Source organism: Trichoderma ghanense (assembly GCF_004382785.1).
Source record: "Trichoderma ghanense strain CCMA-1212 chromosome Unknown scaffold_6, whole genome shotgun sequence".
In the NCBI taxonomy this organism is placed as follows: domain Eukaryota; kingdom Fungi; phylum Ascomycota; class Sordariomycetes; order Hypocreales; family Hypocreaceae; genus Trichoderma; species Trichoderma ghanense.
In genome coordinates, this window is record NW_027395669.1 from 1,082,865 (window position 1) to 1,106,021 (window position 23,157).

The 23,157-nt window shown below is 56.9% G+C and overlaps 10 protein-coding genes across 10 annotated transcripts; 5 read left to right on the forward strand and 5 right to left on the reverse strand.

Annotated features, from left to right (window-relative positions):
* Nucleotides 1-364: 364 nt before the first annotated feature.
* CCMA1212_005964 (uncharacterized protein) lies at nt 365-3,780 on the forward strand (the record flags this gene model as incomplete). The annotated part of the gene is made up of 2 exons (XM_073703207.1): nt 365-1,467; nt 1,557-3,780. The coding sequence occupies 2 exons, from the start codon at nt 365-367 to the stop codon at nt 3,778-3,780; spliced, it is 3,327 nt and encodes a 1,108-aa protein (XP_073558592.1).
* A 1,247-nt stretch (nt 3,781-5,027) lies between these two features.
* Nucleotides 5,028-11,303, reverse strand: CCMA1212_005965 (Separin; the record flags this gene model as incomplete). The annotated part of the gene is made up of 2 exons (XM_073703208.1): nt 5,028-8,082; nt 8,149-11,303. The coding sequence occupies 2 exons, from the start codon at nt 11,301-11,303 to the stop codon at nt 5,028-5,030; spliced, it is 6,210 nt and encodes a 2,069-aa protein (XP_073558593.1).
* Nucleotides 11,304-11,766: 463 nt separating this feature from the next.
* CCMA1212_005966 (uncharacterized protein) lies at nt 11,767-12,410 on the forward strand (the record flags this gene model as incomplete). The annotated part of the gene is made up of 2 exons (XM_073703209.1): nt 11,767-12,169; nt 12,235-12,410. 2 exons carry the CDS (start codon nt 11,767-11,769, stop codon nt 12,408-12,410), a joined length of 579 nt encoding a protein of 192 aa, XP_073558302.1.
* Nucleotides 12,411-12,449: 39 nt separating this feature from the next.
* CCMA1212_005967 (NAD-dependent protein deacylase SIR4) lies at nt 12,450-13,655 on the reverse strand (the record flags this gene model as incomplete). The annotated part of the gene is made up of 1 exon (XM_073703210.1): nt 12,450-13,655. The coding sequence occupies one exon, from the start codon at nt 13,653-13,655 to the stop codon at nt 12,450-12,452; it is 1,206 nt and encodes a 401-aa protein (XP_073558303.1).
* A 749-nt stretch (nt 13,656-14,404) lies between these two features.
* Nucleotides 14,405-16,021, forward strand: CCMA1212_005969 (Mitochondrial metal transporter 2; the record flags this gene model as incomplete). Its single annotated transcript, XM_073703211.1, has 2 exons — nt 14,405-15,344; nt 15,417-16,021. The coding sequence occupies 2 exons, from the start codon at nt 14,405-14,407 to the stop codon at nt 16,019-16,021; spliced, it is 1,545 nt and encodes a 514-aa protein (XP_073558301.1).
* Nucleotides 16,022-17,090: 1,069 nt separating this feature from the next.
* On the forward strand, nt 17,091-19,012 carry CCMA1212_005970 (putative D-xylulose kinase A; the record flags this gene model as incomplete). Its single annotated transcript, XM_073703212.1, has 3 exons — nt 17,091-17,151; nt 17,259-17,713; nt 17,804-19,012. The coding sequence occupies 3 exons, from the start codon at nt 17,091-17,093 to the stop codon at nt 19,010-19,012; spliced, it is 1,725 nt and encodes a 574-aa protein (XP_073558525.1).
* Nucleotides 19,013-19,170: 158 nt separating this feature from the next.
* Nucleotides 19,171-20,084, reverse strand: CCMA1212_005971 (Pre-mRNA-splicing factor cwc15; the record flags this gene model as incomplete). The annotated part of the gene is made up of 4 exons (XM_073703213.1): nt 19,171-19,224; nt 19,287-19,460; nt 19,524-19,991; nt 20,052-20,084. 4 exons carry the CDS (start codon nt 20,082-20,084, stop codon nt 19,171-19,173), a joined length of 729 nt encoding a protein of 242 aa, XP_073558571.1.
* A 290-nt stretch (nt 20,085-20,374) lies between these two features.
* CCMA1212_005972 (Exosome complex component rrp45) lies at nt 20,375-21,317 on the forward strand (the record flags this gene model as incomplete). The annotated part of the gene is made up of 2 exons (XM_073703214.1): nt 20,375-20,445; nt 20,600-21,317. The coding sequence occupies 2 exons, from the start codon at nt 20,375-20,377 to the stop codon at nt 21,315-21,317; spliced, it is 789 nt and encodes a 262-aa protein (XP_073558570.1).
* On the reverse strand, nt 20,616-21,425 carry CCMA1212_005973 (uncharacterized protein; the record flags this gene model as incomplete). The annotated part of the gene is made up of 2 exons (XM_073703215.1): nt 20,616-21,297; nt 21,418-21,425. 2 exons carry the CDS (start codon nt 21,423-21,425, stop codon nt 20,616-20,618), a joined length of 690 nt encoding a protein of 229 aa, XP_073558569.1.
* Nucleotides 21,426-21,651: 226 nt separating this feature from the next.
* CCMA1212_005974 (ADP-ribosylation factor-like protein) lies at nt 21,652-22,680 on the reverse strand (the record flags this gene model as incomplete). Its single annotated transcript, XM_073703216.1, has 3 exons — nt 21,652-22,244; nt 22,310-22,375; nt 22,677-22,680. The coding sequence occupies 3 exons, from the start codon at nt 22,678-22,680 to the stop codon at nt 21,652-21,654; spliced, it is 663 nt and encodes a 220-aa protein (XP_073558544.1).
* Between the last annotated feature and the right edge of the window lie 477 nt (nt 22,681-23,157).

A 23,157-nucleotide genomic window follows, 5' to 3' on the forward strand; every position in this document is an offset into this window, starting at 1 on the left:
ATCTTCACCTCTCTTTTCTTTCTTTTTCTCCTTCGCTCTCTCGCGACTCCTCACGATATCCCGTCGAAACCTCGGCCCAGCCCTGCCTTGTCCGGACTCGCCACCCATCATCTCGGACTTTGGCTGCTGGAGAGTCAATCCGCCTTGAAGCTCCCGGCAGCCCAGCATTCCAGCCGTGTGCGCCCAGCTGCAGCGGCGCCTTCTTCCCCCCTTGTTTGCAGATACGGCGCTGTTGTTGTTGTTGTATCACAGAGCACTGGGGCCATGAAATGACCAGCAATTGGCTCTTCGATCTGCTGCTTGCCCCCGTTTCCAATCAGAGGGAATCGCTTGTTCTCTCTGGTCTGTAGGCCGCATCCCAAGCATGTCGGACGGCCGGGCCGGCATGCATCGCCAGTTCCGCAACTCCCATCGCCAGAGCTTCGACCACTTTGCCCAACAAGAGCCTCCTGAAAGCGGCCCACGCCGGGTGCCCTCCGACGACATCATGGATGCTAACCCTCACTTCAGCGATTTCAATTTCCCCTTCTCCGCCATGCCCAATCTCCATATGCCTGACCAGCCCGCCATCAATAACAACCAGGCGGACGCATTTTCACAGCACCAGCCCGCCGCCATCGGCCCAATTCCGTCGCCGCATGCCGCGAACGCCATGAACGGCGTCACGAGGCAGTCATTTGTACCGATGCACGACCAGCAGATGCCGAGCGTAGAGCTGGCCAACGGCTCCATGGCGAGAAAAACGACTCCGGCGTCCAACTCGATGACCGATGACGGTAATGACGACTTCGGCCTCTTGAACCAGAATCGCGGTGACGGTACGGACTTGGGGGGCAAAACGAAGAGCGACCCGTCCGCAGCACCTCCGGCCTGGAGTGAGCTCAAAACCAAGGCTGGCAAGGACCGGAAACGCTTGCCGCTGGCCTGCATTGCCTGTCGGCGCAAGAAGATACGTTGCTCTGGCGAAAAGCCTGCCTGCAAACACTGCATGAGATCACGCATCCCCTGCGTATACAAGGTCACCACCCGAAAAGCCGCCCCGCGCACCGACTATATGGCCATGCTAGACAAGCGACTGAAGCGCATGGAAGAGCGCATCATCAAGATATTACCGAAAGCCGAACAAGATACAATATCGTCCATCCCCCGCGCCGTGGTCAAGCCCGCCATCCCCGGTACCGGCACAATGGCGTCAGGGAAGGCTTCTACCAAGAAGCGCAATGTTGACGAAGCCTTCGGCCGAGATCTCGAGGCCTGGGCTAAAGCACCTAGACCTAAGCTGCCGGAAGACAATGTGGCCGAAACGCCAGAATCTCGCGAAGCCGCGGAAAACGAGCTGCTGCGCGAGGGCCGAGAGGCTCTCCCCCCCAAAGACGTCCAGGAGCACCTTGCCGAGGTCTTCTTCGACAACGTCTACGGCCAATGCTACCACCTCCTCCATAAACCGAGCTATATGCGCAAGCTAAAGTACGACACGTCGTTCACGGGGCAATGGCACACGTCGCCTCCCCCTCTTGAGATCGGACAATGATCACAGCTAACATTGGCTATAACAGGAATGATACCCTTCCGCCAGTGCTCGTCCTCTCCGTGTGTGCCATTGCAGCGCGCTTCACCTCTAGCCCAAAGTTCAACTCGACCACCAAGCAGTTTATGCGTGGAGAGGAATGGGCTTCTCATGCCAGGGAAATCTGCACCAAACGATACGACTGGCCAAATATTACGATATTGACTTGCCTCCTCATCTTGGGGATGCACGAATTCGGCACATGTCACGGCGGTCGCGCTTGGGCCCTGGGCGGGCAGGCTATCCGAATGGCTTTTGCTCTCCATTTGCACAGAGACCTGGAGTATGATCCTCAGTCGCGGAACAAGAAGATCAAGCTGAGCTTCATTGACCGCGAGATCCGTCGCCGTGTCATGTGGGCCTGTTTCATCATGGATCGATTCAACTCGTCTGGGACAGACCGCCCAGTCTTCATTAAAGAAGAGTCCATCAAGATACCTTTACCCGTTGCTGAGAAATACTTCCAATTTGACATACCGGTGCGCACCGAATATCTCGACGGCAGCCTCCCTCCTGCTTGCGAGCCGACCCAGCAAGGCCATCTGGACGCCCCTCGCGACAACATGGGGGCCTCTGCCTACATCATCCGATGCGTCTCCATCTGGGGTCGAATCGTCACATACCTGAACCAGGGTGGCAGGGAGCAGGATCCATATCCGATGTGGAATGAAAGCTCCGAGTATGCGAAACTGGTGCGAGACACTGAAGCGCTGTTGCGCAGTCTTCCCGAAAACCTGCAGTGTACCCGCGAGGCTCTGGAGATTCATCGGGCGGAGAGCACCGCAAAGTATCTCCTGTACCTGCACATGGCCATCCAGCAAAACTTCATCTTCCTACACCAAGCTGCAGTCTCCTTCTCCAAGGACCGAGTCGACGAGGAGGCACCCGAGGACTTCGTCTCGCAAGCCAGCACCAAGACCTTTGCGGCCGCCAACAAGATATCAGACCTCATCAGAGATGCGGAAGAGGTGCAGTGCAGTATAGCAACGCCCTTTGCCGGGTACTGCGCCTTCTCCTCAGCAACTATTCACATCACTGGCATTTTCTCTGGGAACCCGGCGTTGAAGGCTACGTCAGAGGCCAATTCTAGCGTCAACGTGAGGTTTCTGCGCAACATGATGAAGTACTGGGGCATGTTCCACTGGATGGTAGAGAACATTCGCATCCAGTTTCGCAACGCCTTGGATGCCGCCACTGCGGGCGGCCCGAGCAATGGCAGCACTGCGTCATCACCGATTTTGCAGTACGCTGACTGGTTCAACCGCTATCCCCACGGAGTCGCGGACACGGATTACATGGATCCCGCCGTCTATAGGAAGAAGGAGCGTGGAGAGGATGGCGCTCTGGAACAGAAGCCAGAGCTGCAGTCGATTGAGGATTTCTTCATGACGATTGGACCGGTCATGAGTGATAAGGACGGATCACGACCTGGGCCATCTAAGCGGAAAGGTCCCTTGAAGAAGCCGGCCGTGTCAACCACGGGCAACGCCGACCAGCAGAAGACCGGTGACCAGCAATCGGCGACAATGAGTGGGCAGCATCTTCACGAGCAGATGAGACTTGCCATGCAACGCCAGCAGCAGCAGCAGCAGCAGCAGCAGCAGCAGCAACCGCAGCAGCAACCGCAACAGCAGCATTCTCGACAACCACCCAGGTTCTCGGATGCGCTCGGAATACATGCAAATAATCCATCTGCCTTCAACCCTCTCACCGTATCGCAGCCTCAAAACTCAACATACCCTACCATGTCATCCGTCAGCCCTGCCAATGCCGCACAGTATGCCCAAAGCATGCCTTTGCAGAACTTCTTCTCCACAGATCTGCTCACCATGAACCTGGAACAGCCCAACGGGATGATGGACTCGCTGGGCAAGCAGCTATCTTACAATGATTTCTCCATGGGTGCCGGGAGCCTTATGATGAATGGATCTGGCGGCTGGGGAAACATGTCTGGGAGCAACCCGCAGGCCACTTCTCAAGTTCACAATCAGCAAAGCATGAAGGCTGGCAGCATGGGCAGCGACCACGCACACGGCCAGGATCAGATGGGCAACAATGGCCTTAACCCATACCTTGGCCAAGATGCGTCTCCTGGATGGTTTCTCTCGTTGGAGGGAGGCCAGGACGTGGGATTCGGCAGCGTTGATCCTTTTGCAAACCTCTTCGGCAGCGACGGAGGAATGCTCATGGCCGACCACCAAGGTGGCATGTGACCTCGGTGATGCTCTGACTGTGAGATAGCAGCAGCCGTGTGCTTGGGACGGCCAAATGTACGCTACTGATGACGCTTCAATGTACGAGGATTGGCTGGACACTCGGAGAGCCCAAACTGAACTCTATTCCGGAGAGAGGGACTATACCGACCCGCGCCATTTGCGGCGTGATCCTGCGTTTACTATTTGTGCTTTGTTTCCCTTAGTCTCAAGGCGGCTGTGAGCCACTGCTGTTTGTGTCACTGACCACGAAATTTCGGACTATGAACGGGAACTTGGAGCATTCGGAAGGAAAATGGCGCTTCAGGAAGACGGATAATGGATACTTTTCTTTGTTTCAAATCGGACATCTATCCACATATACCCCGGGGAAAAATTATGGTTTATTACGGCAAAAGGTACCCGACGGATGTAAGCTGCCTTGGACATTTGTTATATTTCTATTTGATGTAAATCTATCTATGTATGCACATTTGACAGGGAGCGGGTGTTGGTATATCGAAGCGCGTTGCGAAGCTGGAACAGATCGCTGAGCCGGAGTGTCCCTCCCCTTGTCCGTGTCGTTTTGCTGTGCCTTGTCTTGCGTCGGTGGCTAGAAGCTGGTTTGGCTTGCCTCTTGTTTATGATTTCGCTCATCGGCACGTCTCTTGACGGAGGAGGACAGGACTTGCAATAGGTGATGCCGCATATTTGCAAGTGTTGACATCGGTGTGTCCATCACTATTCTCTCCACAGCGTTCTTGGGTATGGCATAACTACCATTGTAGCTCAAGGAGGAGAAAAAGACAGCAATAACCCCCCCCTCTAGACTCAAAACCAACTTTACAACATCAGAGGTCCATTCATCGAAACGTCTCGTAGCATAACATCATTCGATTCATCTCCAAAAGATAATACTCCCCCGCTGTGCTAAGAACAAAAATACCTTTTGTATAAAACCAAACCAAAGGCGATGGACCAAGCGATGCCCTCGCCCTCCCATGTCCGAATCCATCTATCCAAAGACGCTATAATACTCTCGTCACTTGTCGTCATTCATGTCGTTATCTCGTTGCCCTTTCTCATTGAACGTCATATGCCTTTTTCCCGTTTTGCCTACCCCCCCCCNCGCCAGCTAGTTGTCGTTCTCTCCTCCCCCAACCCTGCGATATGTATCCTGTTCAATCCCTTACCCAAACCCAGTTTTTTTTTTTGCCCAATGAAACATCTCACAATTTCACCACCGTGTGTCCAAGAAACGCATTCAATCACTCCTTGTTGATATAGACAGGAATTCCATACAAGACCACCGCCGCCCCATTGAGATACTTGAAGCGGCACGCGTTTCTCGCCCTCGCCACCGCCTCCGCAAGCGAAGCAGCATGATCAGAGACGGAAGCATCAAGCCTTACCTGTTCCACGTCCTCGGCAAAGCTCTTAGCCCTGCCCTTGCCCCTGCTCGACAACGACGAGGACGACACGTCAAACGTGCCCCTGGGAAACAGCCCCCATTCCTCAAAAGCCTTGCCGGCGAACCGATCAATGTCGCGGTCCGTCACGTCCCACAGCGTGCCCACGACCGCCGGACACCCGGCCATCATGTAGTTCCACACGGGACCGTAGCACTCAAACTCGCCCGCGTCGGTGAGGGCCGCGGAGCTGCAGCCCATGAGGAACGTCGCCGGCCTGCACTTTTCCAGGCGGCGGATCGTCTTGCCGCGGATGTACTGAGCGCCGCTGCCGTGGCCAAAGTACACCATGATCTCGGACGTGGACAGCGCCTTCTCGAATTCGGACTCCTTGGGCGCCTTGTTGGTGATGCCGGTCCACGACTCAAGGCTCAAGAAGGCCGACTGGAAGAAGGCTTGGGTGTTGGTTAGGTCAGACGACGGATTGAGAATGTACGTGCCAGCCTTTGCCGACACAAAGTGGCCCTGCGATGCATTTGCCGGACCTCTGCCAGCCTCCTCAATGAGCTGACGAAGGCATGCAAGCGAAGGCACTCGAGACACCGAGAGGCCATCCATGCAGGGCAGCGACTCCCAGGGAAACGCATGCAGCAGCTTGTCGAGGACAAGCACCGTGTGCGTGCCCTCCTCTCTCTCTGAAGAGCTGGCGGCATTGTGGTATCCGCGCAGAGCATCGTACGTCTCCAGAACCATGCTGTCAAAGTCAATCTCGTCGTAAGCATTTCGCTCGCCGTGAAACTGTAGGATATCCACGACGAAATAGAGCAGGTCATTCATCGCCTCATCAAAGTCGGAGTCGGGGTCGGTGGGATTGCCGAGGCCGATGAACAAGTCGAGGATCCTGGAATCCAGGGTGACCGTCTCGGTCTTGGTCGTCGTCGTCTTCTTGCCCCGGCTCTTGTTCCGAGAAGGCAGAGTCCTGTCCAGCATCTGGCGGAAATCCCGCTGGAAGCGTGCCAGCAGGTCCGCCTGTTTGCGATGCTGCGAGAAAATGCCCTTGAAGCCTCCCAGCCAAGTTGTCTCGATGGTGACCAAGAGCTTCTTCAGTCGAGAGTCGAGAGCCTGTCGCTCCGCCCACCAAGCACCGCGTTCTCCTTTCGCGGTGAAGTCACGCGCAGAGTGACTGCTTTCGTTGGCCAGCTTGATCAGCTCCAGCAGCTCCTCGCGACCGTGCTCAAAGTTGAAAACCTCAGAATCGGCATCTCGAGAGTTGGCTCGCTCCAGGGGCAGGCGCAAGATGAACGGCCCCTGGCCTGCTTGGAATTTCGTGATGCAGAGATCATGGCGGTTATCGCTCAAGGAAACAGAGATGACGCTCCACTTCTCTGGGATCAAGTCGACGTAGTCCTCCTGAAAGTTGGCCATGTCGGCCATGGCTTCCGCCGTGGGCGGCTTATGGAATGGAGTCGCAATCCGAATAGGGGCCGCATCGTTATTGAGCCCAGCCAGCGTCTGCTGCTCTCGCCGCCATGTGACATTGCGAGCCATGTCAACAGCGACCGTGCCCAAGCTTGACTCGGAAAGACGCTTGGACGTTGCGAGTGTGGCGGACAGGAAGATGAGGGTGCTCTGGAGTAGCGCGGAGATGCGGCGAACCATGCTGCTATCGGCGCTCGAGAGGGCGGTGGCGTGAGCCTCGATGAGAAGCTCCTGTGCTTGTCTCAGCGCATCGGCAAAGACGGGAGAGTTCAGGTCCTTTTCGGTCTTCACTAGCGGCTGCTTGATGGGAGACGCCAGAGCCATCGTAGACACAGCCGGGAAGGAAATGGTCGAATCTTGCATGATAGAAAAGACGGGATCGGAAGTCATCTGCTCCATGCTGTGGCCAATCAATGACACCGCTGTCATGACCTGCTCTTGAGACAGCACACCGACAAGTTTGGGAAGGTCTTTCAACTGTTCCAGCGCTTGCAGAGCCGATGTCCAGTCTTTCTGGTGAATCAGGCCCAGAGTGCGTGACATGATGATGGCGGCATGGAGGGAGGCATAGTATATGTCCCTGGGAAGCTGTACAGCATCCTCTGGAGGAGAAGCTTTGGTCTCGGTCATGTCACGCTTCGAGGCTTCGGAACCTGCTGTTGCTTTTGCCCTTGTTGTTCTCGTGCATCTCGTGGTCCTGCTAGAGGCAACAGGGGCCTCTTCTTCGAGATCACCACCAGACTCGCTCTTGGCCGCGCTCAGGAGGCGGGCAGTCTCCTCAGCGATTTTCAGGTACCCGGCAGCTTTCTCGTCTTCTCCGATCTCCCAATAGAATTCTCCGAGTTGACGAGCAAAGCGGACGCGGGCAGAACAGACGTCACGCGGTAGCTGCTCCTCTGCACCCTTGAAAGTGGCCAGCGCTTTGGGCAGCTTCCCAGCCCTGAGGTAGACTGAGCCGGTCCAGACAGCCACTTGCGATTTGTAGAGGGAGGATTGGGTGCTCTCCGCAATCTTCCAGGCGGACTCGGCATAGTAGATTGTCTCCTGGAACATGCCGATGTGAGCGTACACTGACGAGATGTGTAGTAGGCTTCGCATAAGTGGGCTGGCCAGGGCCCAGAACCGAGGACCAGCTGCTCTATTCTTTGGTGTGGTCAACTCTGTGATGCTGGTGTTCATGTCTGGCAGACTCGTATCTGCCGCATTCTTTGGACCGGCCCCCATTGCTGCTTCCAGCTTGGTCCAATCATGAGTAAGTAATCGAACGCTGGTCTTGACGTATGAGAGGGCGTCTTGTATTTGCCCAGCCTGGAGAATAGCAATGGATTGCAGCAACGCGGTGATGGACATGATCATTGAAGCCTGAGACTTGCTCTGGGCCCAGGATGAATAGTGGGCGCTGCAAATCTCATTGGCCTTGGATAGGCAGTTGAGCCTGCGATTTGTTAGTCTCCCCCTTCTCCTCGTATCTCCGGTGACATCTAGCAACAACGATACTTACGCGGTCTCCATCTCGCCAATGCCGGTGTGGTACTCTGCTTGCGAGAGGTAGAACTCGGCCTGGACTTGTCGAGAAAGGCCATCGTAGCGGCTAATAAGCTCTCGAGTCTCCTCCAAGGTCTTGAGAGCCTGAGGAAAGAGCCCAATCTCTACGTATTGCGCCGCCAAATGACTATGGCTGAGAACCAAGCCGTCGCCGCTGGCTTCTGTAGAGTCAAGGAAGATCCTTGACAAGGCAATAGTGAGCTCTGAAATGGCAAGCTGGAGACGTGCCTCACCCCTTAGACCTGATAGCTGGTGTAGTGACCGCAGATGATCCAGGAGGCCCTGAGGGTCATCAATGATTGACAACAGCTCGTCTTGGGTCTGGCAAGTCTCAACCATGGACTTCCAAGAGTCAATTGCCTGACTGAGCAGCGTAGACATGGTTTCATCTACACGTATGAGAGCGGATATGGAAAAGCAATAGGCCTTGAGGTGGGGAACAAATCGGGCCAGTGCGGCGTCTCCCGCCTTGTCTCCGGTCTCAACACGCTCCAACGTCTCCTCAGCCAGAGGGAGGATCTGGGCGAGCTGTTCCTCCTCGCCAAGGTTCTGATAACAGAGATGCAGCAACACACGGAGGCGGCGCAGTGGATGCTTGTCTAGGGTGTAAAGGCGAAGCAGCGCAGCGACTCCCGCATCGTGAAGCCCGAGAGGCGTTGAGGAACCGGAGAGACTTAGATACATCAGATGCTCCAAGACCGCGGCACGCTCAGCCTCTGGGAGGGGGAATGTCCACTCATTCCATGAACTGTCAAATTTGGACAAGGAGCGCAGAGTGCGTGACATGAGCGATACCCTCTCGTTGACGGCCCATGCCGTGCTTGGAGGTTGAGCAGAGAGCGCTTCAGCAACATCGCTCAGTGCGCCCTTCTCGGCCATGTTGGAGCAGATGGCACGAAGCGCCTGGACGGCATCATCAGCCCTGCCGGCGGATTTGCACATGTCGGCAAACACCTCCAGCTTTGTTGAAAGCTGCGCCTTCTCCTTCTCAGCTTCGGTGGAGTTTTTGAGCACGCCAATCGATCGATGCAAGGCTTGCAGGAGGTGCTTATTCTCGTCCTTGGACCGATTCGATTTCTTTTTGAGCTGAGAAAAGTAGAGGAAGTAGAGGCTGGAGAGCTTGACGGAATAGGGGCCGAGGTTGTCTACTTTGTTGGTGGACAGCGTAGGGGCAGTCATGCAATCGAGAAGGGAGACGCAGTGCTGGAGAACATCGTCGACTGCTTGCCATTCCATGGACTCGGACTGGATGTCGCTTTTCATGACCATCAGGGTAGCATCAAGAGTCTGGCCTATGGATTGTGCAACCAGTTGTCGTCGCTGGTCAAACTGGAGAACCTGCTTCGGCGGTGCGTCTTTGCCAGGCGGCAGGCCTGTCCATCGGCGCACAAATCGCGGATACTTTAGGACGAATGTCTTGAGATAGCCTAACAGGACATCGGGAACGGTGCTTTCGGCTGCCTTTGGCCCCAAGCAGGTCATAAGGAGTCCGACGACTGAGCGCCTCGCAAGTGACAGGCTCTCGAGAAGCTCGTTCAGCTCCGCGATTGTTCCGCTGAGGCTGCCGTCCAAGCCCTCGACGACTTCGCAGAGCAGAGGTTCGACCGTTTGATCTAGGTCAGATTTCTTCAGGGCCACAGCAAGGAGGCGCGCAGACACCGAGCATCTGAGGACAGATGACTCGTGTCCGGCAGTGAGCGAGCCCTTCACTTGCAGAAACCAGCGATGGGCTTCGGTATATCGGCGCTCAGCCTGGGCGACGGACCCTAGATTTTGGTGTATCGATGCTAGAGGGGAGTTAAACGATGTTGCTGGACGATATTTCTGTGCATGAATAAGCTGTACGATGGCGTCGTATGCTTCAAACACTCTTTGGTAGATGGGACCGTCGTCTGATCTCTGGCGGCGGCTGTAAGCTCGTATGCAGCGAGAGAAGGGCGAGAGCACGTCGTCGTCGATCTTCCCCTGATGGCCGGCCAATTTCCACCACCTGAGCTGGACCCGGAAAGCTAGAGACTGCAGTTCGAAAGCAGCTCTGGGAGGTGGACTCAGCCGGGGCTCGGTAGCCACGGCATCTTCCTGGCTGGATATGCTGGGCGCAAGCGAGAGAAGGATTTGGGACATGGACGCCATTTGACGCGCCGCCTTTGCGGCCTCCTTGGCTCCATCTGTAGCGAGGGCGGATAGGAGGCTGATCGGAGACGAGGCGTATGAATCGGCGAGGTATGGGAGAATGGCTTCGATGTGGGAAGGCTTCTTTGTCGCTGCGACCAGCTTCAGAACCTGCATCTGGTAGCCCGTGATGGTGGCGAGGCTCGGCTTCGGGATGGAGCCCTGGAAGTTGAGCAAATCGGCGACTGCTGATGTCGTAGTCGTGCTCTCGGATCCCGACTTGGCGTTGCTTGACTGCTTCCCAGTGATGATAGAATCCAATCTTCGCTTCAGCACCCTCAGCTCCTTGAGAGCCTGGTCGTGCATCCCCAAAGAGAGCAGCTTCCCTGCCAGCGCCGACATGCCCGTCTCCAGCTGAAAGTCGGCCTCGTCGGGCTTCGTCGGGCCCTTGATGGTTCGGAGCGCGGAGAACGCAATTCGTGCGCACTCTACGGTGGCAAGACATCCCGTCGATTGGGCTGGCAATTGTGCTTTCGAGATGTTCGCTTCGACACCGGATGACGCAGCAAGGCGATTAAGCGCCCGAGGCTGCACGGGAGACAGTGGCGACGAGGAGGATCTTCGAATCGATTGCATTCCCGCTGCTTCTCGAAGGTCGCCCGGTTGTTTCGACGGCGTGGGCAGAGCCTGAGGCTTCGCGGATTCGGACAGCGTCTTGAGGGTGACATTGATGATGTGGGTGGCCAGGGCAGCCCTCTCGCGCGCACTCAGCGTCTGGCCATGGGAGCCCGGGGAAGTCTCTCTTCCAGCGCTGCCCTTTGTTTTCGTCGCGGCTGCAGCCTTTGCAGATCGTGAGGCGGCGGGCTTTGGTCTCGGCGGTTGCGACTCGGATTCTGGCAGCAGGAGTTCTTTGAGCGTCACGACTGTGGCCGGTGTGCAGCTCGATGTCGATGCAACAGCCGCCTTGACGGTCTCGACTTTTGCCTGTAACGAAGCCATCTCGATTATTCTTCTCCGCCCGGATCGTTAGTCATACCATGTCAATGACCCAAAACACGGATCCAAAAAAGGCGGTGCCATCCGGCGCGAAGATGCTTATACAAATGAGTGTGAAGGCTATTCGTGCTGTGCTGTTGCATGCAATCCATCAACGGGCTTCGATGTGTTGGTGAGCAAGGATGCCGGTTAGAGCTGTGGGGGCTAAACATCGGAAGTTGTCACGGGCAACTGGCCCGGACCGGACAAGTGCCGCTCCGGGAGTTGCGACCAGGCACGGAGGACCAGGTTTGTACTTTGTACTCCGTACCTCCATACATCCGTCGGCTTCTGGAAAACCTCCCACCAGATGCGAACCTGCATGTTTTAGAAAGCGCAAGCATCAACTCCAACACCCACGAACCACCAGACAAGGGCGCGAGAGATGGCGACTCCAAGGCTTCTGCTGCACGCCGGAAGGCAGAGCATGGCTGCCATTGCCACCACTAGCATTGCCGCCAACAGCGTTGCGCACGCGAGACTCGGGCTGCGGTTTTCCAGCACGGCACCGTACACCGTCGTTGAAGGGTCCTTCTGGAAGTCTCTGATCCCCAAGCCGCTGCGCAAAGCGAACCGCAACAAAGTCAAGGCGAAGACAAAGAAGGACTGGAACCCCGCGACGTACTTCATCGTCATGTTTCTCTTCATTGGGTCCATGTCGATCCAGATGATTGCGCTGCGGAACCAGACGGAGCGGTACATGCGGCAGTCGTCGCTGCGAATCGCCCAGCTTCGAGAAGTCGTGCAGCGCATACAGAATGGGGAGGACGTTGATGTTGAAAAGGCTCTCGGCACGGGCGATCCCCAGAAGGAGACGGAGTGGGAAGAGAGTGAGTGGTTCACGGCAAAGGCGATAGCGATGCAAGATGGTTGCGTGACTGACACATGATCCCAGTGCTGCAAGCCATTGAGCGCGACGAAGCATCCCGGAACATCGACAAGCAGCCCAAGCAGAAGCAGACGGAAGCTCGGGCGAAGACTACCAGCCAACCTCAAAGCGCTCAGCAGCCGCAGCCAGAATCTCCCGCTCCGATAAAGACGAAGACGGCCAGCTTTGGAAACTTTTTCTGAATCGTTTCTATGTTGCGGCGCTGTTTTATCTACAATGATCTATGAGAGCATGTCTTTGAAGAGGGATGAGTTTTCTCGCTCGTGGTTCCCAAGCGGGGCACCGATGGGCAGCGAGCCTGATGCAAGCCTCTGGCGAAGCTGAGATACAAGAGCTGGGAGAACATCGTCAGTCGACACTTCGACCCGTACAGCCAGTTCACCGGCTTGGCCAGGCTTCACGTCGGCAAAGAACTGTTCTTCGCCCCTGACGCCGCCCATATTGACAATGGCAATGGGCATGCCCCTATCCTTGGCTCTTTTGGCCAACCTCCATGCCGAATAGGTGGCAAGCGAAGTGCCCAGGACGAGGAGTTTACCGGCGCTGTCGATGGCCTCCTCGGCCGCAGATCGAACATGGGTGGGAATGTTTTCTCCAAACATGACAACATTCGGCTTCAACACCCCCGCTGAGCTCGGCAAGATCCAAGCCCCATCGCTGTCTACCCTTACTGTGTGTCTGAAGCCCTCTGCCTTGATCGGCGGATCGGCCAGGCATCGAGGGCAGGGAGGGTATCTAAATGTGGTATATGGCGCATCCGGAAAGTCGACATCACCATCCGGGTTGACCTTTAAGCCTCTAAACTTTTTCTCGTCAGGATCCTCGGTGTCGAGAGCTCCTGACGCCAGCGCCTCCTGGAGAAGCTCCGCCCAGCGAGGGTTCAGCCGCGCCAGTTGATGCTGGAACTCCTCGCGTGGATACTCGGTGCGGCAGGTGGTGCAGGACGTTGATCTTAGATAGCCATGGAGTTCGAGCGAAGGTATATGGGGATGGGCCTTGGGGTGGAAGGAATCGACATTCTGCGTGATGACGGCGCTGATCAAGCCCAGATCTCCCAAGTCTCTGATAGCATAATGGCCAGCGTTCGGCTTCGCCTTGAGAAGGCTCGTCCAACCAAGAAAGCTCCTTGCCCAGTACCTCTTGCGGGCCTCGTGATTCTGCACAAACTCGCTGTAGTAGATGGGGCGGTACGTCTTGTTGACGCGGTACGTGCCATTGGGCCCGCGGTAGTCGGCCAGGCCAGAAGCCACAGACAGCCCGGCGCCTGTGAGGACGACGGTCGAGGAGGGCAGCGAGTTGGGCGGCGGAGCGGCGAAGAAGTTGTGCAGGGCGCCGAGGGCGCCTTGAAGGGAATGGGCCGAGGGCGGGATGATTTTGGGCGACGGGAGGATGTCAGTGTAGGGGATTCGCATCAGCGGTTTGCGCATTGGGAGAGGAGAGATGCCCCAAGTGGCATCGGCGTCAGCGTGTCAGCCGTGGCTCAGCTGTACAAGTGAGGCTTCAGGGTTGATTTGATATGGGACCGTAGGTAGTGCTGACAATTCTTGGGTGAAGCTGGAGAATTACATTGCGGTAAGGTAAGGTAGGTAGAGTAAGTAGGGATGGCATCGCATGAATCGTTGATTACCTAATTAATGGAACAGATTCCGTCCGATCTTGGCGCAACTGCCACGCTGCTCCGATCATTGCCATGCGTGTGCTGACAAAGGTCCGATGCATGATTACATCACCCTTCCAGCAGGATCGAACATCTTCAGCGTCCAGCCCTTGTGAGCCCGAGGCCAATTGCCCTGTGCAGCGTCTCCAGGGGACGAGCGCCCCGTCTCCAGCACCCTCCCAGCACCCCCAGCGCCCTGAAGCCGCCTGTATCTTTTGCATCCGCACGGACACTCCAAGGTCTTTCCAGTGGCCTGATGCGGCGAACTCGGTCTCCGGATGACGGGACCCGGTCGAATCGCCCGCCCTCTTTGTTCAACCTTCTTTTCGCGCATCATCTCGGTCCTCTCTTCCCCTTCAGCCGCAACGCAATGCAGCGCAAGAGACTGAGCGGAAAAGCCGTGCTCTCCATGTCTGCGTCCAGCCCGCCGATAGACCCGTAGAGCTCCTTTGTTTCCGTCCAGTCCCCCCTTCGCAGCCCCCCCCCTGGAGCGGGTGAAACAGCCCAGCCGGACGCTGTATGTCTGCCCAGGCCAGGCGCTCCACGGGCCTGGCCTTGCGCTGCCAGCGCCTGGGCTCCGGCTCCCTGTATCCGCCTCTGGGCCGGCACTCGCCCTCGCAATTTAGCCAGCGCATCACCTCGAGCCTCAAGCCCGTCCAGCTGTTTGCGTCCACCGTCGTGTCGCTGTCCGCCTCGTCCAATTGCCACACCGCGCTGGCCGACACTCTGACGGCTCGCAGCGCCGTGCTTCACATCTGCCCCGTCTTCCGCGGCCGCATCCGCTCGCTGCCCTGCATCATGGGCTCCGTCCGCCAGGCACGCGATCAGCACAAGCACGAGCGCGACTCCGAGCACGACTCCGACTCGTCGAGCCGCGAGCAGCATCTCGAACACGATCACGATCACGATGATGGCCATGATCACGGCCACAGCCACAGCCATGGGCTCTTTGGCCACCACCACCACCACGACAACACGTTCCTGACGTCGGCGGACAAAAACGACCCCGGCGTGCGCATCACCCGCATCGGCCTGCTCAGCAACCTTGCCATGGCCATTGCCAAGTTCATCGGCGGCTGGGCCTTCAACTCCAAGGCCATGATTGCCGACGCCTGGCACAGCATCGCCGACCTGGCCTCGGACATTCTGACGCTGGCGACGGTCTCGTGGAGCCTCAAGGGCCCGACGGACCGCTTCCCCTTGGGTTTCGGCAAGGTCGAGAGCCTGGGCGCGCTGGGCGTGTCGGGCATGCTGCTTGTCGGCGGCTTCTACATGGGCTTTGAGAGTGCCGTGACGCTGTATGGCCATTGGAATCCCGAGGCGGCGCACGAGATGCTGGAGCACGTTGCGCATGGTCACAGCCACTCGCACAGTCACGCAGATCTTGGCATCCCCAGCATACACGCGGCCTGGCTGGCCGGGGGCACCATCCTGGTCAAGGAATGGCTCTACCAAGCTAGTACGTCTTGACATTCTCTCGCCATTTCTCCCCTTTGACGGATGTCTGTTTTGCTGACACGTGTTGCTACAGCCATGAAGATTGCGCGCGATCGCAAGTCGTCCGTCCTTGCCTCCAACGCCGTCCATCACCGCGTCGACAGCCTGACGGGCATCGTGACGCTCTTTGCCATTGTCGGCGCCAACGTCATTGAAAACGCCGCCTGGCTGGATCCCGTCGGCGGCCTCTTCATCTCCGCCATGGTCCTCCACGCCGGCTATGGCAACACCAAGTCTGCCTTGCTCGAGCTGATTGACCAGAGTGTGGATGACGACGTCAAAGCAGCCATTCGCAAGCAGGCGCACCGGGCAATCGCCAACGTGAGCGAAGGCCACCAGGCCGAGCTGCGCGACATCACGGGGACCAAGTCCGGACCCAACTACCTGGTGGACCTGGAGCTGGCGGTGCCCGGCGCATGGACGGTGGACGACGTCAAGGACCTGGAGGATGCGGTGCGCACGCTTGTGGGCGGCAAGGTGCGCGGCGTGAAGCGAGTCCGGGTGCGCTTCGTATCGCGAGACGCAGCGGTCAACAAGAGGTTCGACGAATTCATCCCGGGCAGCGCGCGGTCAAGCGTCTCGGAAGCATCCGAGCAGTCGGAAGAGGAGCATCATCACGACCACGGACACAAGCATTAGAGATGGCCGCCATCATTCCTTTCCGATGGGCATTTCCTTTTTGTGTTATAAATTCCTAGACGGGGCACTGGATAAGGTAGCACTAGACGTTTAAGAATCACACTACGGCATTTGTATTCCTATGTTCGACCACTCTATTATCTTCGTGATACTGCATAGACAGTATGCCAGGGCCCGAGAGCCCCGGCTCCGATCTCTGCTGCTTTGTTCCGGTGTTCGGGCGACGTTCCGGATCCGCAGGGTCACGACCGTCTTTGGCTGACGTTGCTTGTCAGGTTTGACAAAGAGTTGCGAAAGAATCAAGCTCACGATATCTGCCTCAACTCAGGTACTGTATACCTTTTGTCCCGGGTCCAACACGGCTTCGTCCGTCATCTGGAAAAGTAGCAGAGACATTTGATCCTATTTAGCCTAAATACCTAGGTAGTAGCTGGAAAGACCCCTCCGTCATCATCCACTTGGCAGCCATGGGCCTCTTTGACTGGCAACTTCAACAACTGCCCACATACGATGCGTACAATCCCAAATATTCACCGTGTTCACAGATTGACTGGATCAATTGAAAACGTGGTTCAAGCACAAGGCACGAGCGTGGCTAAATTCCCACATAGCAAATCCTTACTCCCTTGTACTTTAGCCTAATCCAACTTTCTTTGACAAGTTGATGCTGAGGAGGAAGAAAGAACTGGAGCCCTTTAAGCGCAAGATACTTGGATTCTCCACACGAGGCGCCGTGATGGTCATATCCGTGCCAATAAGGGTCGCTTTGGGGGTGGTGTAACGATTACGTCGATGGGCCTTATAATGTATGCGGCATCGTCATTCACTTCTCGGATCTCAAATTCTATCTACATGGCTTTTTTCTGAAGCTCGATTGCATGTGAGTTTCGTTCAAGGGTCTGGCTGTTGATTGGCTTTTGTTGAGACAATTTAGAGCTTTTTGTTGGTGACCGAGATCTGGACTGTTGCAGCTACCTTACCTACCTATACACGATTTGTCGAAGCATCTCGAGAGCAAGCTTGATAAGTACCTACACTACCGGGCTCAAACAACATCAATTCTACAATCATGGGTGAGGAAAAGGGGCCCCTTTACCTGGGCTTTGACCTCTCAACCCAGCAACTCAAAGGTGCGTTTAAACCATCTCGAACCAGACCCCCGAATTTCCACCACCATGACCCAAGTGATGTGGCCCACAGCATGAGAGCCTCCGACTGACAAATTCTCACAAAACAGCCATCGTCGTCAACTCAAACCTCAAATCCATAGCCGAAGCCAAAGTCGACTTCGACCAAGACTTTGGCCCCCAATACGGCATCCAGAAGGGCGTCCACGTGCGCGAGTCCACCGGCGAGGTCTTCGCCCCCGTCGCCCTATGGCTGGAATCCCTCGACCTCGTCCTCGAGCGCCTCTCCAAGGCGATGCACCCGCTGCCTATGAGCAGCATCCGGGGCGTCAGCGGCTCCGGGCAGCAGCACGGCGCCGTCTTCTGGAACGCGAGCGCCGAGGAGCTGCTGGGCGGGCTGGATGCGGGAAAGGGGTCGCTGGTCGAGCAGCTGAGGGGGGCGCTGGCGCATGAGTTTGCGCCGAACTGGCAGGATCATAGTACACAGGAGGAGTTGGTTGCGTTTGATGCCGAGCTGGGGGATAGGGAGAAGTTGGCCGAGGTTACGGGCAGCGGTGCCCATCATGTAAGATCTCTCCCCATTCAAACCTCCAGTCTATCTGCTCTTGCCCTCCCCCCCCCTTATTCGCCATATGCTAACGCGAACCACCCCAAGAGATTCACCGGCCTTCAAATCATGCGCATCAGGCGCGTCCTCCCCCAAGTCTACGCAAACGCAAAGCGCATCTCCCTCGTCTCCTCCTGGCTCGCCTCCGTCCTCGTGGGCTCCATCGCGCCCCTCGACGTCAGCGACGTCTGCGGCATGAACCTCTGGGACATTCCCAACCAATCCTGGAGCGAGCAGCTGCTCGCCCTCTCCGCAGGCGGGCCCGACGGCGCGGCCGACCTGCGAAGAAAGCTCGGCGAGCCGCGCATGGACGGCGGCGGCTCCATGGGCCGCATCTCGGCTTACTACCTCTCCAAGTACGGCTTCAGCCCAGAGTGCCAGATCACTCCCTTCACGGGGGACAACCCTGCGACGATCCTTGCGCTGCCGCTGAGGCCGCTTGATGCCATTGTTTCGCTGGGCACGTCGACGACGTTCCTCATGAACACGCCTGCGTACAAGCCGGATGGCTCGTACCACTTCTTCAACCATCCCACCACGCCCGGCAACTACATGTTCATGCTCTGCTACAAAAACGGCGGCCTCGCGCGCGAAAAGGTCCGCGACACCCTCCCCAAGCCGCAGGACGGCGCCACGGGCTGGGAGAACTTTAACAAGGCCATCCTGGACACGAAGCCCCTAGGCGTCGACGGCGAGGGCGATCGCGCCAGGATCGGGCTGTACTTTTACCTCCGGGAGACGGTGCCCAACATCCGCGCGGGCACATGGCGCTTCACGTGCAAGCAGGACGGCAGCGACCTGCAGGAGGCGCGCGAGGGCTGGCCCAAGGAGGCCGACGCCCGGGCCATCGTCGAGTCGCAGGCCCTCTCCATGCGCCTGCGCTCGCAGAAGCTCGTCCACAGCCCGCGCGACGGGCTGCCTGCGCAGCCGCGGCGCATCTACGTCGTCGGCGGCGGGTCGCTGAACCCGGCCATCACGCGCGTGCTCGGCGAGGTGCTTGGCGGCGCGGACGGCGTGTACAAGCTCGATGTGGGCGGCAACGCGTGCGCGCTGGGCGGCGCGTACAAGGCGCTGTGGGCGCTGGAGCGCAAGGACGGCGAGACGTTTGACGACTTGATTGGGAGCCGGTGGACGGAGGAGGGGTCGATTGAGAAGGTGGATGTTGGGTATCGCGAGGGGACGTATGAGCGGTATGGAAAAGTGCTGGGGGCGTTTGAGGAGATGGAGAGGAGGTTGCTTGCGGAGGAGGAGCACTGAGGGCTGTTTGATGTCCTGAATGGATGAAGTGATTTCTGTGATTCATTATGATGATGGCGTCTAATGTCCTCTAGTAGAAAGATATAGAGATATAGAGAAGAAAGAAAAACCATGCACGTCGCTAATCCTGAGTACTGCCGGGCCCTCATGCCTCTCCTTTATCGAACATACTTGCTCATGAACCGTCTATGGAAATCAGACCGTAGCATATCCTAAGCAGGAATCGTCAGTAACTCACACATGAGCAATCCAATCGAAAGATATAGAGACTCACATTAACAAACTCCTTCTTCTTGTTCTTGTCTTCCGTCCCCCTGGCCTGGTTCTTAAACACCACGTCGTCGTCCCATCGGCGCTTCATTGTGAAATCCTGCTTGTTGAGAAGGGGGTTGCCAAGCGCAATGTCTCGTTCCCGGGCCTCTTGCTCTTCCCTCGCTCGCTCTTCTTCCTATAACAACAGTTAGTCCGCTTTCCCAAGGCGCATGATCAAAAAGAGGCATCGCAAACACACCTCTCTCTTCTTCTTCTCCTCACGCTCTCTCCGCACCCTCTCCAATTCCCGCTGCAGCTCCGCATCCTCATCCTCCTCGCTGCTGTCATCCTCGTCACTGTCCTCCTCCTCTTCCTCACTATCATCATCCGCATCGATATCCCTACTCTCCTCCAATATTCTCCTCCGTTTCGCCTCTAGATCTTCTCCCTCTGCGTCGCCATTCGCAGACTGCGACCTCTTCTCCCCTCGAACGGCCGTCACCTCCGCATCCTCGTCCTCGTCCTCGTCCTCGGGGGCCAAGACGCCGCCGTTCTTCTTCTTCTTGAAGTGGGCTGCCTCGGCGGCGAGGAGTTCCGCAGCGAGGTCGCGCGTGGGCTCGTCGTCGGCGTCGCCGCCCTGGCCGGCTTTTCGGTACTTGAGCTGGGTGTGGGCTGGGAGGAGACGCTGGTGGTAGGCTGGGCCTCGGAGGGCCTCTTTGCCACGGGCCTGAGGATTGCAGTTAGCAGGGACAGAAGCTGTTTACGGCTAGGATGGTTGATTTCTTACTGGATCAAAGGTTGGTCTATGGGCCGTAGTCATATTGATGGATGATTGGCAGTTAAAGGACGCTGAACAGGCAAGATGGAAAGAGATTGTAGTAGAATGGGAAGAGAATCTAGAAGTTGGTCGCGTTTGTCACTCAATCAAGTCGCGGCAGCAGCACCGAAAGCAGGCAACTTTGGGCACACCGCCCGGCAGAATTTTTCAGTGGCGCTTCCGCGTCTCAGTGAGAGCTTCATATCAAGAACAACTTTCGGAAATACAAGAGAAACAACTTGCATATTCCTTCTGATTTTATAATAATTTTGCTGCAAGATAAATCACTCATCATGCCGCGCGAAGCAGAGCCATCATTAAGCGAGCGGACATTTACCCTTCAGGCAATCAGCGAGGGACTGCGGTTAGACGGTCGAAAACTCGATGAATTCAGACGTCTGGAGCTGAGTTTCGGGGATGAATATGGCGTGGCAGATGTTAAGCTGGGAAAGACAAGGCACGTTCAATGATCCCCATGGTTCTATGATGCATTGCAAATTGCTAACATGAATGCTCAGAGTACTGGCCAAGGTATCAGCAGAGGTCACAGTCCCCTTCCCGGACCGTCCCTTTGACGGCATCTTCCAAATCACATCCGAGCTCGGCCCCATGGTCGCGCCCTCGTACGAAGTCAACCGGCCAACCGAGACCGAGGTCCTCCTCGCCCGGCTCCTCGAGAAGACGATCCGCAGGTCGGGCGCCCTGGACACGGAGTCGCTGTGCCTGGTGGCCGGCCAAAAGTGCTGGTCCGTCCGCGTCGACCTGCACGTGCTCTCCGCCGACGGCAACCTCATCGACAGCGCGTGCTTCGCCGTCGTCGCCGCCCTGCGGCACTTCCGCAAGCCCGACACCAGCATCGAGGGCGAGACGCTGACCGTCTACACGCCCGCGGAGCGCGAGCCCGTCCCGCTCAGCTGGCTGCACTCGCCGTTCTGCGCGACGTTTGACTTCTTCGGCGACGAGGGCGATATTGTTGTCGTGGACACGACGTGGCTCGAGGAGCAGCTGCGGGTGGCCAGCTGCACGTTTAGCCTCAACAAGCACGGCGAGATATGCCAGATCTCGAAGCTGGGCGGCAGGCCTATAGAGGCTACGCTGGTGATTCAGTGCGCGCAGATGGCGCTGGACAAGGTCAAGGAGTTTACGGACCTGCTGGATGCGAAGCTGGCGGAGGATGCGAAGAGGAGAGATAAGGGCGGTTTGATGGCTGAGCTGTCTGCGGAGAATGACAGATGAGGACAATACCCCGGGAGGGTGAATAGATCTATTTTCATGACGAACACAAAGGTATAAAAAAGAGAAGAGAAATAGAAGAAGCAAAATGCTTGCATGATACCCCAGCATGGAATTTCCCCTGATGAACTAAATGACCAGAAAAATGATGTTTCCGCTGATATATTACCCTCAGCGTTTCGACGCCTGAAACGTGAAGCCGTGATGGCAACCGAATAATGGAGAGCACGGCAACCGATCTCTATCCAACCCAAAAAACGCCTCAAAACACCTTCAGACACAACACGACTGCTGTTCGCAGTCTTCCACGTAATGATTTCGAACGTAAGAATCCTCGCTACCTCATGACGGGCGGCCGCGACTCCTTATTCCACTGGACCCTCGAGCGCACCCAGTCAATGGCCTCGCGGACGCCCTCGCCCGTCAGCGCGCTCATGGCGAGGACGCGCGAGTCGCGGATGGCGGCGCCCTTCTCGCCCTCCATGACGCGCTTGACGAGCCCCTCCTTGATGCGGATGGTCTCGACGCAGTCCTCGCGGTCCTGCTTGTTGGCGAGGATGAGCAGGGGCACGCCCTCAGTCTCGGAGTGCTGCAGGACGTCCTCGAGGACGAGGCGGCACTCGTCGAGGCGGCCCGTGTTGTTGTCGTGGGCCAGGTCGCCGTCGCCAATGTCGGTGCTGTCGATGATGAAGACGATGGCGTGGCAGCTGGCGTAGTAGCTCTGCCACAGCTTGCGCAGCGAGTGCTGGCCGCCCACGTCCCACAGCTTGAGGTACATGTCGGGCAGGGTTATGGTCGAGACGTTTTGGCCGACGGTCGGGACCGTCTTGAGCTTGGGCTCGGGGGCGTGCGGGAGGTACATGGACTTGACCTGCTCGAGGAAGGTTGTCTTGCCGGCATTGTCGAGGCCGAGGAGGATGACGGAGTATTCTGGGGGGTGTCGCTCATGGTCAGCTGGCGGGATGATCGTGGAAGGGGATGCATCGAAAGCTCACCTTCTTTGCTGGTTGCGAGGAGATAGAGGCCCTTGGCAAGGTGGTACATTGTTAGGGGTGGAAGCTCTGCCTCGCGATCATACCATTGGTGTTGTGTAGATTATGCAGATGTCATGCACTGAAGTGTAGGAGGAAGAGACAAGGGGGGGACCGTGAGGCGGTCGGGGTTGGTCTTTGTCGTTGTCTGTGTATGTAACAAGTTGAAGTTGAGATGCAGATCATGGCCCGTCAGCAGCCAAAGCCCGTCGTTCTGCAAGCCGCCCCGGAGACCCCGCGACGAACCCCGAACAGCCCCGCCAAAGCTGCGAGATGAAGATAGTACTCCATTAGTAAGTAGATGATACTGGATATATAGGTGGTCGCACACGCATGAATGACAGTGAATGTAGTAGGATATTTTCGTTATGAGATTGCTACATCTTCGCATTGTATACCTTAGTAATCGCAGACTCAAATCAAGCAAGGGTACTGCTAGACATTGGCCTTGGTTAAGGTAGAGTACCTTGGGTACATTGGTCCATCTCACCGGGATTCAATCCTTCACCACTTGTCCGCCCAGTGCCTGTGGTTTGCCTCAATAACACAAGCTTCAACCCTTGATAGGCTCTCCTACCAGAAATAATCCAGCACAGATTGATATCCATATTCATATGCCTGCAAGCAACGCCCGGTCCCAGTAACGGGCCATGGAAAAAGACGGGCATGCAAGCTCCGTCCTCCGTCTTGGCTTGTAACACCCGACGTTGAATCAACCTAATGCTTCAAGCCGGGACCACCGTCCCTTTGCTGTTTTGTGGCCACAGAGTAGGTAGCGGCTTGAAAGTATCTCTAATACACATACCATGCTG